The sequence below is a fragment of the Engystomops pustulosus genome, chromosome 2 (assembly GCF_040894005.1).
Source record: "Engystomops pustulosus chromosome 2, aEngPut4.maternal, whole genome shotgun sequence".
NCBI classification, from domain to species: domain Eukaryota; kingdom Metazoa; phylum Chordata; class Amphibia; order Anura; family Leptodactylidae; genus Engystomops; species Engystomops pustulosus.
Window position 1 is genome coordinate 16918461 of NC_092412.1, and position 15267 is coordinate 16933727.

Here is a 15267-nt window from a genome sequence, read left to right on the forward strand (position 1 = left end):
CATGTAACACCCCTACACAGGGCTACATATCTGTACAGTACATGTGGTAGTACAATAAGTGGTCACCATAAACCCTTTACAGGCCACAATTCCCCACCATCGGCTGACCACTCATCCAGAATGGCATTGGTAGACCCAATGTTGGGGTACGAGGCTGAGATTTTCTCACACCCATAACTAGACATTTCCGGGGAGAAGGTCACATGTGTGTTTCACTGTAGCCTGGAAATTGTTTACTTGAATTTCAAAAACAATATTCTTTGGACACTTGCTATAATTTGGACTCTAAGAGCTTCGGTCCTTAACCCGCAAATGAAAGGGTTTAACGTGATGGAGGCAGTAAGGCCAGTCATGGAGATGATGACATGTGTAGTAGTAGACAGAGCACCACTGTTTAACCTATACCGGAAACCAACAAACAAGGAGGACATCATGAAGGAGGAGAAGGCTGCGATGTGCGTTATCAGAGTGTGGACAGCTTTCTGAGAGGCCGACATCATTGAAATCTTAAGACAGAAGACAAATGTCCTTATGTAGCAATATATTACAATGAGAAGGGAAATGATGACCACTGTGAGGGTACTGGTGGTGCCAAAGATGTTGTTGATGGTTGTCTCACTGCAAGCCAAGCGAGTAAGTGACATGGTCTCACAGTAGACATTGTTGATGACCACCCCACATAGAGCCAATCTTGCAGTCAATGCCACCCCTATGATCCGGTGCATGAAAACGATTACCCAAGTTACAATGATAGACTTGAGAGCCTTCCTGTTGGTCATCAGAATCGAATATCTTAATGGGTGGCCGATAGCTAAGTATCTGTCATAGGCCATGATGGTGAAAGTACAAATTTCAGCATAAGCAAAACTTTCAATGCAGAAGGACTGAATAAGGCAGCCAGAGAGGTCTATAGTTTTGAATCCAAGGATCAAATCAAACATAAGCTTGGGCATGACGGTGGAGCTCCCCATGATGGCATTGAAGACCAAGTTACCTATGAAGAGGTACATGGGTTCTTGAAGCTTGACCTCCATCCAGATAAGACAGATGATGGAAAAACATAAAAACATGTTGGTGATATACAGGATCAGGGCCAGAACAAAGAAAAGGTACTTAAAATTTTCCATCTCTACAAGTCCAATCAACACAAGGGTAGGGCTGATAATTGACACATTTGCCATCTTTCACACAAAATAATTTGTATTTGTTTTTTTCCAAAAACTTTTCAAAAATAGAATATTTTACATAAGAAACTTTTTATTGTGATCCATTAATTAACACATCTGCTGGGTGGCATATGGTGCATCTAAAGAGGAATATCTTCTTCTGAAGGTGGCTTTTATAATGTTTTTGAAGGGAATAACTAACAGGTTATTCTAATGAGTAACTATGGAGGGGAAGGTCGGACATGTCTAGATAACTGTGTGCTGATATGACTGGCTCTTTATGACAATGTGAGTTTGCAATATGCAATACGGTGTAATAAAGTAATATGCTAAATGTGTCTTTTACGTTCTTAACTAACAGTGCACATGGATTTGATCTATCACAAGGTTCATTATAACTCTTTAAGCCAAAAGGTCCTGAAAGGGTCTCGGATCAGTAGTTTTCCTTCGTTGAAGCTTGGTAAAATATAATTTTCTTTCAGCTTTATCCTGGTCCCCAGTATCTGCACCCATTATCTCCCACAGGATCCCATTGCTGCTATTTGCATTTCATTTTTATGCACACAGGATGTCAGAATGTGTGGGTTGATTGATGGATGGCCAAGCCAGTCAGCAGCAACGGAAATGTCCACGAACACTTTAAATATCCAATGCTCAGTTCACTTGGGGATGGTTATACTTTTTACTGTGATTTATAGTACTACTGTCTGTTTGTGCTTTGCTGAACTGAAACCTGTACCTGAGTCTGGATGCTAACTGATCCACAACTTTGAACCCAGAAGCTATACCTTGGCCTGTATCCAGAACCTGGAACCCCAAACTAGAACCCTGTATCTTGCCTGATTTGTAGAGCTGAACTCCCAAGCTGATTCGGAACTATGTATTCTGCCTTACAAGGAACCCTGAAACCCAACCTGATCTCAGAATCATGTATAATACCAGATCCAGAACCTCAAACTCCAACCTCATCTGGAAGCTTGAACCCATAGCTGAGCTTGAATCTATTCTAAACCCTGAATCTGTACCCCAGCATAAATCTTGCCTGAACCATGATTATTGTTCCTAAGCCTGTTCCCCTATTCTCGTTTATCTGTATATTTATCTGTCTGTCTCTCTGTCCATCTTACTTCTGTTCTGAGCACATACTCAGAGATGGGACCAGTAGTCCTTTACCACTTGGGTTTGCAAGGCCATTAGGTAGGGAATTAGGGCTATGGGTGAGTTCAGGGTCTGCACCCTTCTCTATAATACTTGACATAGCACACTGCTACTGTCTGCGGAAGCAGGACAGTAAAGATGGGACTAAAATGTTCATATTAACAAGGGGTAAAGTCCAACCCAAAATTTGTTGCCCTATTTTTTGCCTGTATGGAAATAACCCACATCTTAATGATGTCTTTCTAATATTTACACTGTATTCAGAATGGAGGGCATTGTCAGGCTTCTTGGGCAGTGAGCCCCCTGTACCACCAAGGACGATGACACAAGCCTGGGACACCTGGGACCAGAATCTAATTGGCGACCGGCTCTCACCAGAGCCTGCTGCAAAGCAGGTTGGCAGCCAGGGTCGAGATATAGAGGCAGCAGGCAATCTCTTGATCGTGGACAGGCAGAAGGTCAAGGCACACCTCAAAGGTTCAGGGTCAGAGACGAAGCAAAAGGTCAGGGCTGGGCGCGGAGGAGCGAAATCGGGAACAGGCCTGGGGTCAGAACAGGAGGTAGCCAACATCAATCAGCAGTGCGCTGGCCCTTTAAATTTGCGAGCGCCGGGGCACGCGTACTTGGAAGCCGGGACAGGAGCAGAATCGTGGAGAGGTGAGTGAGAATGGGGGGGACGGTGGCTGACCCGGAAAAGGGCACAGGTGTGCTCGCGACCTGAGATGTGGGTCGCGGGAACCTGTGACAGTTATCCAGAGACGAAAAAGCCAAAAAATAACAGTAGTACACTAACAGTGTAAACCCCCCAACCCCCCGTGTAACAAGTGATTTACTTTTAATTATTAAAAAACACCCTACATGCAGCCTTCATCTTTTACCTATAAATATGAGCCACACACCAATGTCTTTAGGTCCAAATCATGTCAACAAGCATCATACTGGGTTTACTCCTATGGTAGTGAACTGGTGGTCTTACACAACAGAGAATCACTTAGACAAATCCCTCTGGAGGATTTCTAGCCAAACCAGTTCAGTGGCAGATTACGTTATTGTTGCCTCGGTTGATGGTTCTCCAATATTAGATGCACGATTTGATGGAAGAGGTTTCCCCCAACAACATCACCAGCATTAACTGCTCCAGTGCCTTAAAAATATCTCCACTTTTTTGCACCAAGCCTCACATCATCTCCTTGTCTGTGACTACTTTGTAAGCCAGTGGTATCAGACTAGATTGTTCTTGATGACGGGGACCCTTACACCTGCAACAAGTTTTTTTAATCATCATATGGTCCACTGAGAGCAATTTAAGTTATTATAGCTCAAAGTGAATAATACAGTGTGTCACGGCTCGTGAGGGGTGAACCGTCTGAGAGTCTTTTTGGGAAGAGACTGTGGACCCTCTGGACCACCGCGGGGGATGGTATGAGGCCCGTGGTGGCAACCAAGGTAATAAAAGCAGAAAACAGTACAACCTGAGATGACAGCAGGAACGCAGAGGAGCACTGGTAACGCTGGCACGGAGCAAAGACACCACTGGGCTGAAACCCTGGAAGGCACGGCAAGAAGGCAGGAGGTCACCACTAGTATGGGAACGGACCACAGGATATAGACCACCGGACACGGACCACAGGATATGGGCCACAGGAAAAAGACCACAGGATACGGACCACAGGACACGGATCACTGGATACGGACCACCGGACACGGACCACAGGATACGGATCACAGGATATGGACCACTGGACACGGACCACAGGATACGGACCACCGGACACGGACCACAGGATACGGACCATCGGACACGGACAACAGGATACAGACCACCGGACATGGACCAAAGGATATGCACCACCGGACTTGGACCACAGAATAAGGACCACCGGACACGGACCACAGGATATGGACCACCGGACACGGACCACAGAATACGGACCACTGCACACGGACCACAGGATACAGACCACAGGACATGGACCACAGGATACGGACCACTGGACTCAGACCACAGGATACGGACCACAGGATATGGACCACCAGATATGGACCACAGGATAAGGACCACCGGACACGGACAACAGGGTTCAGAGTAACTCAGAGATGATGAGCACTGTGGTCTCCTTACTCTAGACCAAATAGAGCACCATAAACTGTATTGTGGTGGTGCCTGGTATCAGCGCAATTCACATGAACACGACTGAGCGGAACAGAAATAAAAACAGTCCCCTATCCCTAAAATATTCCTTAGTTTATCCTCACAAACAGCCCCTCATGGTTATTTTATAAACAGTCCTGTCACCTCCCATGGATTCATTATATACATCTCCTCTCTACCCCCATGGATTCATTATATATAGCATCCCATACCTCCCATGGATACATTATATACAGCCCCCTAACCCCCCAGGAGGCTACAGCAGGAGGCTGGAAGACAGGAGGTTACAGGAGGAGGCTGGAGGACAGGAGGAGGCTGGAGGACAGGTGGTCATAGGAGGAGGCTGTAGGACAGGAAGCTACAGGAGGAGGCTCGAGGACATGATGCCACAGGAGGAGGATGAAGGACAGGAAGCCACAGGAGACGGCTGGAGGACTGGGTGCTACAGTAAGAGGTAGGAGGACAGGAGGCTACAGGAGGAGGCTGGAGGACAGGAGGCCACAGGAGGAGGCTGGAGGACTGGGGACTACAGGAGGAGGCTGGAGGACTGGGGATTACAGGAGGAGGCTGGAGGACTGGGGGCTACAGGTGGAGACAGGAGGACAGGAGGCTACAGCAGGAGGCTGGAAGACAGGAGGTTACAGGAGGAGGCTGGAGGACTGGAGGCTACAGGAGTAGACTGGAGGACAGGAGGAGGCTGGAGGACAGGGGGCTACAGGAGGAGGATGGAGGACAGGGGGATACAGGAGGAGGCTGGAGGACATGGGGCTACAGGAGGAGGATGGAGGACAGGAGGAGGCTGGAGGACAGGAGGAGGCTGGAGGACAGGAGGAGGCTGGAGGACAGGGGGCTACAGGAGGAGGATGGAGGACAGGGGGATACAGGAGGAGGCTGGAGGACAGGGGGCTACAGGAGGAGGATGGAGGACAGGGGGATACAGGAGGAGGCTGGAGGACAGGGGGCTACAGGAGGGGCTGGAGGACAGGTGGTCATAGGAGGAGGCTGGAGGACAGGAGGCTACAGGAGGAGGCTGGAGGACTTGAAGCTACTGGAGGAGCTTGGAGGATAGGAGGCCACATGAGATGGTTGGAGGAAAGTTCTAAATTCTTTGCTTTTCAAGTTGATAGTCATAGCATCCATATAACTTCATAACTAACATGTCCCGTATGTGTGCTTTATGTTGGTATGGTTTTTTAAGCATCCTCTAATTTTTCTAGGATACTATCGGGCTTAGAATTGTGGGTGCAATTTTTCACATTTTTATGTAAATAGTCAAGTTTTATTTACAGGAACCTTCTCAATTTTCAAGTGAGTTTGAGGCCTAATAATAGTATAAACCCATAATTACCCCTTTATAGAAACTACACCCCTTTATGTATAAAATACCAATTTTAATAAGTTTTGCTAACCCTTTATGTGTTTTATAGGGGTTAAAACAAAATAGAGGTAGAATATAAAATTTGTAATTTCTTGGACATTACAATAATTTGGACCCAAAAATGAAAAATTCCCAATGACAAAAAGCTTCACAAAATTTTAAACACGATTTCTCCTGAGTATGCCCGTACCCCATTCTATGGAAGGAGGCGCCATCCAGCGTAGATTTGCATTATCATATTTTACAAGCTATAAAATGTTTATATTTTTTGTAATGTGCGCATATGGGGGCTAATTTTTTCTGGTATGAGATCCACTTTTCAGGTGCCTCATTTAAGTTTTAATTAGCTAATTGATAAGATTTTACTAATTCTTTCTTGATGAGAATAAGAAAGGCATTAATTTTGCAGAATATAGAACTCATTTGGTGAGAAATTTGCATCGCCATTTCCCTGATTGTCCCTAAGCTCTTAGGTAGAGATGAGCGGATCCAACGTTTGCTTTCGGGGTTTGGGTTTGGCCATGTGATTGAGACATATTGCCGGATCAGAGGCTAAACAGCCACAAAATGCTAGCCATGGCTATGATAGGCCAGGGGGATACCCCTGCCCAATCATACCCAGAGTTAGTAGCTAGGGGCGTCAATTTGCAAGATTGGCTGTTCAAACACCAATATGTCCGGATCGCGCGGCTGAATCCGAATCCCAAAACAGCAGATCCGCTCATCTCTACTCTTAGGACTGTTGCCCACCACCATCTTTGGAAACAATTACAGCCAAACTATTATTCATGCGACACAAATTTCTTTATTGCATATAGTGCAGTTTGTAATATTCTTAGTAAATGTGCCCCATTATGTCACTTCAGTTGGACTGGTTTTGGTCCAGTAATTTCCGCTAACACACGGTCCAAGTAAGTAAAACCAGCCTCAGCCTTGTGCTACTGAGCAGAAATGGAAGTTTTGGTGAGAATGACACAATTCCAATAAAACAACAAAACTAAATTAGGTCAAGAATTTCTTACAACTGGTGGATTTATGACCATAGAAATGTATTTTTTATGACAAATCACTGCCATAAGTAAATTTTTTGTAAATTAACAATCAGTTTTACTCTAAGAGCCTCTGTTCGAATCCCGTATATCAGAGGGTTTAAGGTTATAGAAACAATAAGACCTGTTATAGAGATTGCCACATGGGCAATGGTTGAGAGGAAACCACTTCCCAATCTGTACCAAAAAATAACAAAAAGACTGGTGGCCATAAATATAGAGAAGGTGACAATGTGGGTGACCAGGGTGTAAATGGCCTTTTGATAAGCCTCCACTGAGATCTTCAGGCAGACAAGGAATGTCCTTATGTAGCAGTAAATCACCACAAGAAAACAGCTCCCGACCACAGTTACCGTCCAGCTGGTGCCAAAGATGTTGTTGATGGATGTGTCACCACAAGCCAGACGTAAGAGAGACATAGTTTCACAGTAGACATTGTTAATATACAACTCACACATAGACAACCTGACAGCTAAAATCACTGTAACACCAATACTTAAAGAGACAAAGACTAATATAGCAAGAATTATTTGGAAAGCTCTTCCATTGGTCATCAAGGTTGGATACCTCAAGGGATGGCAGACAGCTAAATATCGATCGTAGGCCATGGCTGTAAAGGTAAACAACTCAAGAGAACCAAAGCTTTGATAACAGAAGGCTTGGATGAGACATGCCGGCACCGATATGGTGTTAAAACCTAAGAACAAGTCTATCGCCAGCTTTGGTAGAACTGCCGAATTACCAAACATTGCATTGATCACCAGATTACCAATGAAGATGTACATGGGCTCATGGAGGGTCTCTTCTGACCATACAATATACACAATCATGAGAGACAGCATCATGGTGGAGATGTAGATTATAACGGCCAAGGTGGCGTACAGATACCGGAGGTGCTCCATTTCCACAACTCCAAGGAGAACAAGATTTGTGTTTATCTTGGACACATTTTCCATCTCCATCGAATTTAAAGAATTCTGTAAATTGCAAAATGTTCAAATTATTTCTATGTAAATTTTTATGTAACTAATATCTAATAAATGTAAAAAATAAAATACAAAAAGAAATAATTTTAATAATACGATGAAATGAGGATAAAATAAAACATTTTGTCAGATCTCCATGGGTTCAATGGGTTCTTGTGAAGGTTTTGAGCTTGTGAACTGGGTATGTGATCTGTGGTTTCATCTTGGAGCTTAGTGAGTGTGTCAGGTATTGATTAAGTGATGGATGGCCGAACCAAACATCTGCTGGGGAGGCGTCCTAGAACTCCATATGTACCTGCTCCTCACATTACTCAGGTGCTGTTTATAGTGGTTTGTTGCTGCTTGTAGTATTATTGTCTCTATTTGCTAGCTGTCTATTCTGACCCTTGCTTTGTTATCTGGCTAATCTCTGCCTAATGATTCTGTACCTCGCCACTATCTTGGTTTTGACCTGGTTATTCTAACCTTGCTTGTGTATATCTGATTGTACCTCTCTGTTTGTTTGCCATCTGTTCTGAGCACAAACTCAGAGTAGGGACTGTTGTCCAGTTATCCTCTGCAAGTTAGTTCAGTGCAGGTAAGTAGGCAGGGGCAAGAGTTGTGGGTATATCAGGGCCTGCAACTCTGTCTCTATCTTAACACAACTATTGCTAATAATAATTATACTGTCACTATGAACCTACCCTGGCCATTGGTTAGCAGAAGATATCGCCAAAGGTAAGACCGCAGGAGGCTGCTGTCACACAACAATTGTTAGGAATAGTTTGGCGCTCATCCCACAGTGTCCTGTCAGCGCATATGTATAAATAGATAACACCAACCCCAACACGAGAACCTTCCAAACTGAATCACTGGTTCGTCTTCTGTTACATTGTGCACTGGAGTGAAACATGGAGAGGGGTTTCCATAGGTTTTCTCTCTCTGCAGAAACACAACTCAGTATTTGAGTATATTACTATTTACATGGGGCTGTACATTGTAAAGTACTTTACATCCATAGTGGAACGAGGACAGTGGACATGAAGCTGGAGGACCTAACTGGTACAAGTGCAATCTATGTAGGGTGATAACTGGATAGAATAGATTGGGGTAGTGGGTATATTGAAGAGAAGAATCCATATGCATTAGAGGTGATCGTTATGAAGCAGCGTGTTCAGGGTATGCTTGAAGATTTGGGACAGTCTGAAGTGTTTTGGGAGAGTTTCGGAGTAAGGGGGATACAGAGGCAAAATCCTTGAGAAGGATCTGGGAAGAGAGACATAACAGAAAAGTGTAGGATGGAGTGGTCAGGGCAGGAGGAAGTATCAGTAGATCAGTTCAAGATGTGGACTGGAGATTACATGTGAGGAGATATTAGGAGATAAGGTCAGAGCTGATTGGAGAGAACAGGGTGTGGACTAGTGATTACAAATGAGGAGGTATCAGGAGATAAGGTCAAAGATGTATGAAGAGGACAAGGTGTGGACTAGAGATTACATCTAAAGGAGATATTAGGAGATAAGGTCAGAGCTGATTGGAGAGAACAGGGTGTGGACTAGTGATTACAAATGAGGAGGTATCAGGAGATAAGGTCAAAGATGTATGAAGAGGACAAGGTGTGGACTAGAGATTACATCTAAAGGAGATATTAGGAGATAAGGTCAGAGATGTATGGAGAGGACAGGGTGTGGACTGGAGATTACATCTAAAGGAGATATTAGGAGATAAGGTCAGGCATGTATGGAGAGGACAGGGTGTGGACTGGAGATTACATGTGAGGAGATATCAGGAGATTAAGAGAGATGCATAGAGCGGACAGAGTGTGGACTGGAGATGACATGTAAAGAAGATATTAGGAGATAAGGTCAGGCATGTATGGAGAGAACATGGTGTGGACTGGAGATTACATCTAAAGGAGATATGAGGAGATTATGTCAGAGATGTATGGAGAGGACAGTGTGCAGACTGGAGATTACATGATAGGAGGTATCAGGAGATTATATCAGAGATGTATGGAGAGGACAGGGTGCAGACTGGAGATTACATGGGAGGAGGTATCAGGAGATTATATCAGAGATGTATGGAGAGGACAGGGTGTGGACTGGAGATTACATCTAAAGGAGATATGAGGAGATTATGTCAGAGATGTATGGAGAGGACAGGGTGTGGACTGGAGATTACATGATAGGAGGTATCAGGAGATTATATCAGAGATGTATGGAGAGGACAGGGTGCGGACTGGAGATTACATGTGAGGAGGTATCAGGAGATTATATCAGAGATGTATGGAGAGGACAGGGTGCAGACTGGAGATTACATGTGAGGAGGTATCAGAAGATTATATCAGAGATGTATGGAGAGGACAGGGTGCAGACTGGAGATTACATGGGAGGAGGTATCAGAAGATTATATCAGAGATGTATGGAGAGGACAGGGTGCAGACTGGAGATTACATGTGAGGAGGTATCAGGAGATTATATCAGAGATGTATGGAGAGGACAGTGTGCAGACTGGAGATTACATGGGAGGAGGTATCAGAAGATTATATCAGAGATGTATGGAGAGGACAGGGTGCAGACTGGAGATTACATGAGAGGAGGTATCAGGAGATTATATCAGAGATGTATGGAGAGGACAGGGTGCAGACTGGAGATTACATGGGAGGAGGTATCAGGAGATTATATCAGAGATGTATGGAGAGGACAGGGTGCAGACTGGAGATTACATGGGAGGAGGTATCAGGAGATTATATCAGAGATGTATGGAGAGGACAGGGTGTGGACTGGAGATTACATGTGAGGAGGTATCAGAAGATTATATCAGAGATGTATGGAGAGGACAGGGTGCGGACTGGAGATTACATGATAGGAGGTATCAGGAGATTATATCAGAGATGTATGGAGAGGACAGGGTGCAGACTGGAGATTACATGATAGGAGGTATCAGGAGATTATATCAGAGATATATGGAGGAGACAGTGTGCAGACTGGAGATTACTGTACATGTGAGGAGATATCAGGAGATTAGGTGAGATGTATGGAGGGAGCAGGGTATGGATGGCTTTGTATGTCAGAGTGTCAGGGTTTGGACAGGGTTGTGGTAGAGTTGAGCCGATGGGAGAGATAGGTTAATCGGAAAGTATTTAAGGAAATCTGAGAAGGCTTTCCCCCTGTGGCACACTCTCCCCTGCTCCCTCAGCACTTCTCCTCCCTCTGCTTTATATCATCTCACTGCAGCAGAGAAAGTTTCAGCACACAGTGGGAGGGGGTAAGTACTCACATAAGAAGAGTACCACAGTCACGGTGCCTGAATCAGTGAGTAAGTGTCCTCAGTTTACCATGCTTGATCTTGATGGTAGATACCCTTTCAGGATGAACTGGAGGGAAGAGAGAGATATGGGAGACCCCATAGAATAATGTTGCAGTAAACTCATTGGGAGTTGATGAAAAGCATTTTTGTAGGTGAAGAAGGAGAAGATGTGAGAAGGTTTAAAGGTAAGTAATAAATGCTGAGGTATTGGATTGGTGTATAAAGATCTGGGTACAAATAACATGTATTTTTGCTTTTTCTCTCTATATGTTCTTCGTATCGAACTTTTGAAATTCCAGTAGAAATTACTGAAGAAGTAGGTCGTCATTTTCAGTAAAACTGAGCTATAGTCAAGAGGACTACAAATAAAATGATAAAACATCAACAAAAAGAGCAATCATGAAAATACAAAACTCACATACCAGGAAGTTACTCCCTTTGTGATGTGTCTTATAGTAATTTTCGGGAGTTTTTGCTTCTCAGACCATGACCCATAGAGTCACCTCCTTGAAATGTCCATAAATATTGCAAGATACATACGTGTCCCAGGTCTTCAGAAATCTAGAGACTGAATCCACAGTCATCGCATGTAATTGGGTTTTTATTAGGTTTTCATTTTTTCCCATAGGGGACTTTATTCTCCATGAAAACCGGGGTCAAAACCCACAGGGAGGTCAGTGCTGCAGAGGTGTCAGAAATATCTTGTTAAAAGTTGACGGCCATATGTGGCACCAGCTAGCAAGCTCATTAATGAGGATGACTTATTAATGAGTTGGTCCTCATTACATCACTTAAAGGGCACCTACCACCACAAATCTACCTATAAAGGTAGATTGGGTGGTAGGTGGATCAATGGGACGTGAGGATAGCCCTTTTAAGGGCTAATCCTCACGTCCCCACACTTTTTTGATAACTTTTATTATCCCTATATTCAAATTTACTTATGCGGCTACTGGGGCGTGGAGTAGCCTCATCTGAGGTTACACGAGGCGGCTACTCCACGCCCCGGTAGCCACTTTACCCCTCCTTCTCACCCATCTTCGGCGCGCAGCTCCGCGTAGCTGCGCGCCCTCGTCGCTGCGTAGCTGCGATCCTGCCGTCTGCGCATGCGCAGAAGAGCAGGCCCGCGCCGAGCTGCGCGCCGAAGATGGGTGAGTAGGAGGGGTAAAGTGGCTACCGGGGCGTGGAGTAGCCGCCTCGTGTAACCTCAGATGCGGCTACTCCACGCCCCAGTAGCCACATAAGTAAATTTGAATATAGGGATAATAAAAGTTATCAAAAAAGTGTGGGGACGTGAGGATTAGCCCTTAAAAGGGCTATCCTCATGTCCCATTGATCCACCTACCACCCAATCTACCTTTATAGGTAGATTTGTGGTGGTAGGTTCCCTTTAAGTTTTGTCAAATTTTCGGAAGCTTCGATTTGGGTCATAATTGACCCAAAACTCTGAGATGATTGACCTCAGTAGAAGATCATGTGAGAGACACTGGTGCACTTGGAGGCAATAGTTTAAACACACAAGTGGTCATTTGTAATAAAAGAAACCCGAGATGCTGGGCAAGGACTCGAAATATTGGACCTTACCATTGCCTGAATCCATGTAGATGTTTAGAATTGTTTAAAAAAAACAAAGGTTGGTTTACTGGTGAGAGGAACCTACAAAAACTAAGCTAAGTCCAGAAACCCGCAGGAGGAGCTTTCAGACCGAGGACAGGGTGAGTTAGTTGTTTTGCCTCAACCTAAGCCCGAAGGTTGACAACCGGAACTGAACTCAGAATATCAGTTCATTTACCGGGATGTTCCGGCCAGCACACGCTGCGATGAGAGTTTTGGAGCTCCGCAGAGTGGTACCCACTCTCTCTCCCCAATACTAAACATTTTCCAGTAGGTGGAGATGATACTACACCTTGCTCACTCTGGGTTTGGGTTACAGTCTTTTATTATTTTATTAACAGTCTCCTTTGCCCTCAAAAAAAGCCTTTTAAAAATATTCAAATTAACTGCAAGTGAAAGATCTTGTGATATACCAGTGTCCTCTTTTCCTTCCCCCTGGGTCCCCTCTCCATCCCTGTTCCCCATGTATGATACAGAAACTGGCTGTGTATCAATAAATTCTGTTTTCATAAATCTGCCCTCTGAGCAGGGTATCCGTTTCGCCTTGAGCTATTTTAAGCCATTTTTTTATGGTTTTTGAAACAATAAAACCTTAAAAAAAACCACTTTACTCCGTTCCTTTGTCTTCTCCCTGCTGCTCCATATTCTCCTCATGCGCATACACTATGATGTGTCGGGGTCGCGGCCACATGACGTCATAGTGTTGCCAGAAGAGGAGAAGGTGGAGCCGGAGGAAGAAGAAGCCAGAGGTGAGTTGGGTTGGTAAATTGGTTAAATAGTCGGACTGATAGGTTGCAGTGATTACTGTAAACTGAGGATTGACTTGTGGTAGTGATTATAATAGAGTGAGGATGGACTAGTGATAGTTATTATACTGGACTGAGAAATGACTGGTGGCAGTGATTACACCAGACTGAGGACTGACTGGTGGCAGTATATACACTAGACTGAGGACTGAATGGTGGCAGTGATTACACTAGACTGAGGACTGACTGGTGGCAGTGATTACACTAGACTGAGGACTGAATGGTGGCAGTGATTACACTAGACTGAGGACTGACTGGTGGCAGTGATTACACTAGACTGAGGACTGAATGGTGGCAGTGATTACACTAGACTGAGGACTGACTACTGGCCGTGATTACACTAGACTGAGAACTGAATGCTGGCAGTGATTACACTAGACTGAGAACTGAAAGCTGGCAGTGATTACACTAGACTGAGAACTGACTGGTGGCAGTATGTACACTAGACTGAGAACTGCCTGCTGGCAGTGATTACACTAGACTGAGGACTGACTGGTGGCAGTATATACACTAGACTGAGGATTGACTGGTTAAATAGTCGGACTGATAGGTTGCAGTGATTACTGTAAACTGATGATTGACTAGTGGTAGTGATTACAATAGACTGCGGCTGGACTAGTGGTAGTTATTACACTATACTGAGAAATGACTGGTGGCAGTGATTACACCAGACTGTGGACTGGACAAGTGGTCATTTGTAATAAAAGAAACCCGTGATGCTGGGCAAGGACTCGAAATATTGGACCTTACCATTGCCTGAATCCATGTAGATGTTTAGAATTGTTTAAAAAAAACAAAGGTTGGTTTACTGGTGAGAGGAACCTACAAAAACTAAGCTAAGTCCAGAAACCCGCAGGAGGAGCTTTCAGACCGAGGACAGGGTGAGCTAGTTGTTTTGCCTCAACCTAAGCCCGAAGGTTGACAACCGGAACTGAACTCAGAATATCAGTTCATTTACCGGGATGTTCCGGCCAGCACACGCTGCGATGAGAGATGACTTACACTATACTGAGAAATGACTGGTGGCAGTGATTACACCAGACTGTGGACTGACTACTGACCAGGGGTCTCAAACTCAATTTATACAGGGGCTGCTAGGGGTAAAGTCTGGGTTAGGCTGCACTTCACACTTTTTCTTTAATCAAATGTGTAAATTTTATTTGGTTTTAGTAGATTTTGAAAAATGTAAATCTTTTGTACATAAAAAATATTTTCTATTTTGTCAAATTCTGAGAACAATAACTTCATACTTTGGTGCACGGGTCTGTGTAAGGTGTTATTTTTTTGCGGTACGTGCTGGCGTTTTAATTTGTATCAATTTGGGACCTATTTGACCTTTTGATCATTTTTTATTCAAATATTTATGGATGGACAAATAGGTAAAAGTGGAGATTCGGACATTTGGGCGCTATTTTCAGTTACAGGGGCACAATTACTTACCCGTCCGCTGGGTTTTGCAGAAAGTGCATTGTCCGACAATCATGCACTCTGCCGTAATTCACTAAGATCATGCGGCCGATATCCTGCATGTGTAGCTTCCCCGCTCAGGTCCGCAGGAGTTCACCAAGAAAAGGGTGAACAGTCCAACGAAAGTGCGCAGCCCAATCCTTAGTAAATGAGCCTCACAGTGTTCACAGGTGAGAAGAATCTTTTTATATTTTGATAGAACA

The 15267-nt window shown here is 44.4% G+C and overlaps 2 protein-coding genes across 2 annotated transcripts; both read right to left on the reverse strand.

Moving 5' to 3' along the window:
- Positions 1-233: 233 nt before the first annotated feature.
- LOC140116992 (olfactory receptor 1496-like) lies at positions 234-1181 on the reverse strand. Its single transcript, XM_072133422.1, has one exon. The coding sequence runs from the start codon at positions 1179-1181 to the stop codon at positions 234-236; it is 948 nt and encodes a 315-aa protein (XP_071989523.1).
- Positions 1182-3501: 2320 nt separating this feature from the next.
- LOC140116993 (olfactory receptor 10G3-like) lies at positions 3502-7865 on the reverse strand. Its single transcript, XM_072133423.1, has 2 exons — positions 7087-7865; positions 3502-3583 (listed from the first exon to the last, which is right to left on the reverse strand). Exons 1-2 carry the CDS (start codon positions 7863-7865, stop codon positions 3502-3504), a joined length of 861 nt encoding a protein of 286 aa, XP_071989524.1.
- Between the last annotated feature and the right edge of the window lie 7402 nt (positions 7866-15267).

Bases quoted from the DNA above. Each gene is read 5' to 3' on its own strand.
- LOC140116992 (XM_072133422.1), bottom strand. From the start codon at position 1,181: ATGGCAAATGTGTCAATTATCAGCCCTACCCTTGTGTTGATTGGACTT.
- LOC140116993 (XM_072133423.1), bottom strand. From the start codon at position 7,865: ATGGAGATGGAAAATGTGTCCAAGATAAACACAAATCTTGTTCTCCTT. The intron at 3,584-7,086 runs GTACAGATTGGG...AACTTGTTGCAG, and splicing joins AGTCTTTTTGTTATTTTTTG to GTGTAAGGGTCCCCGTCATC.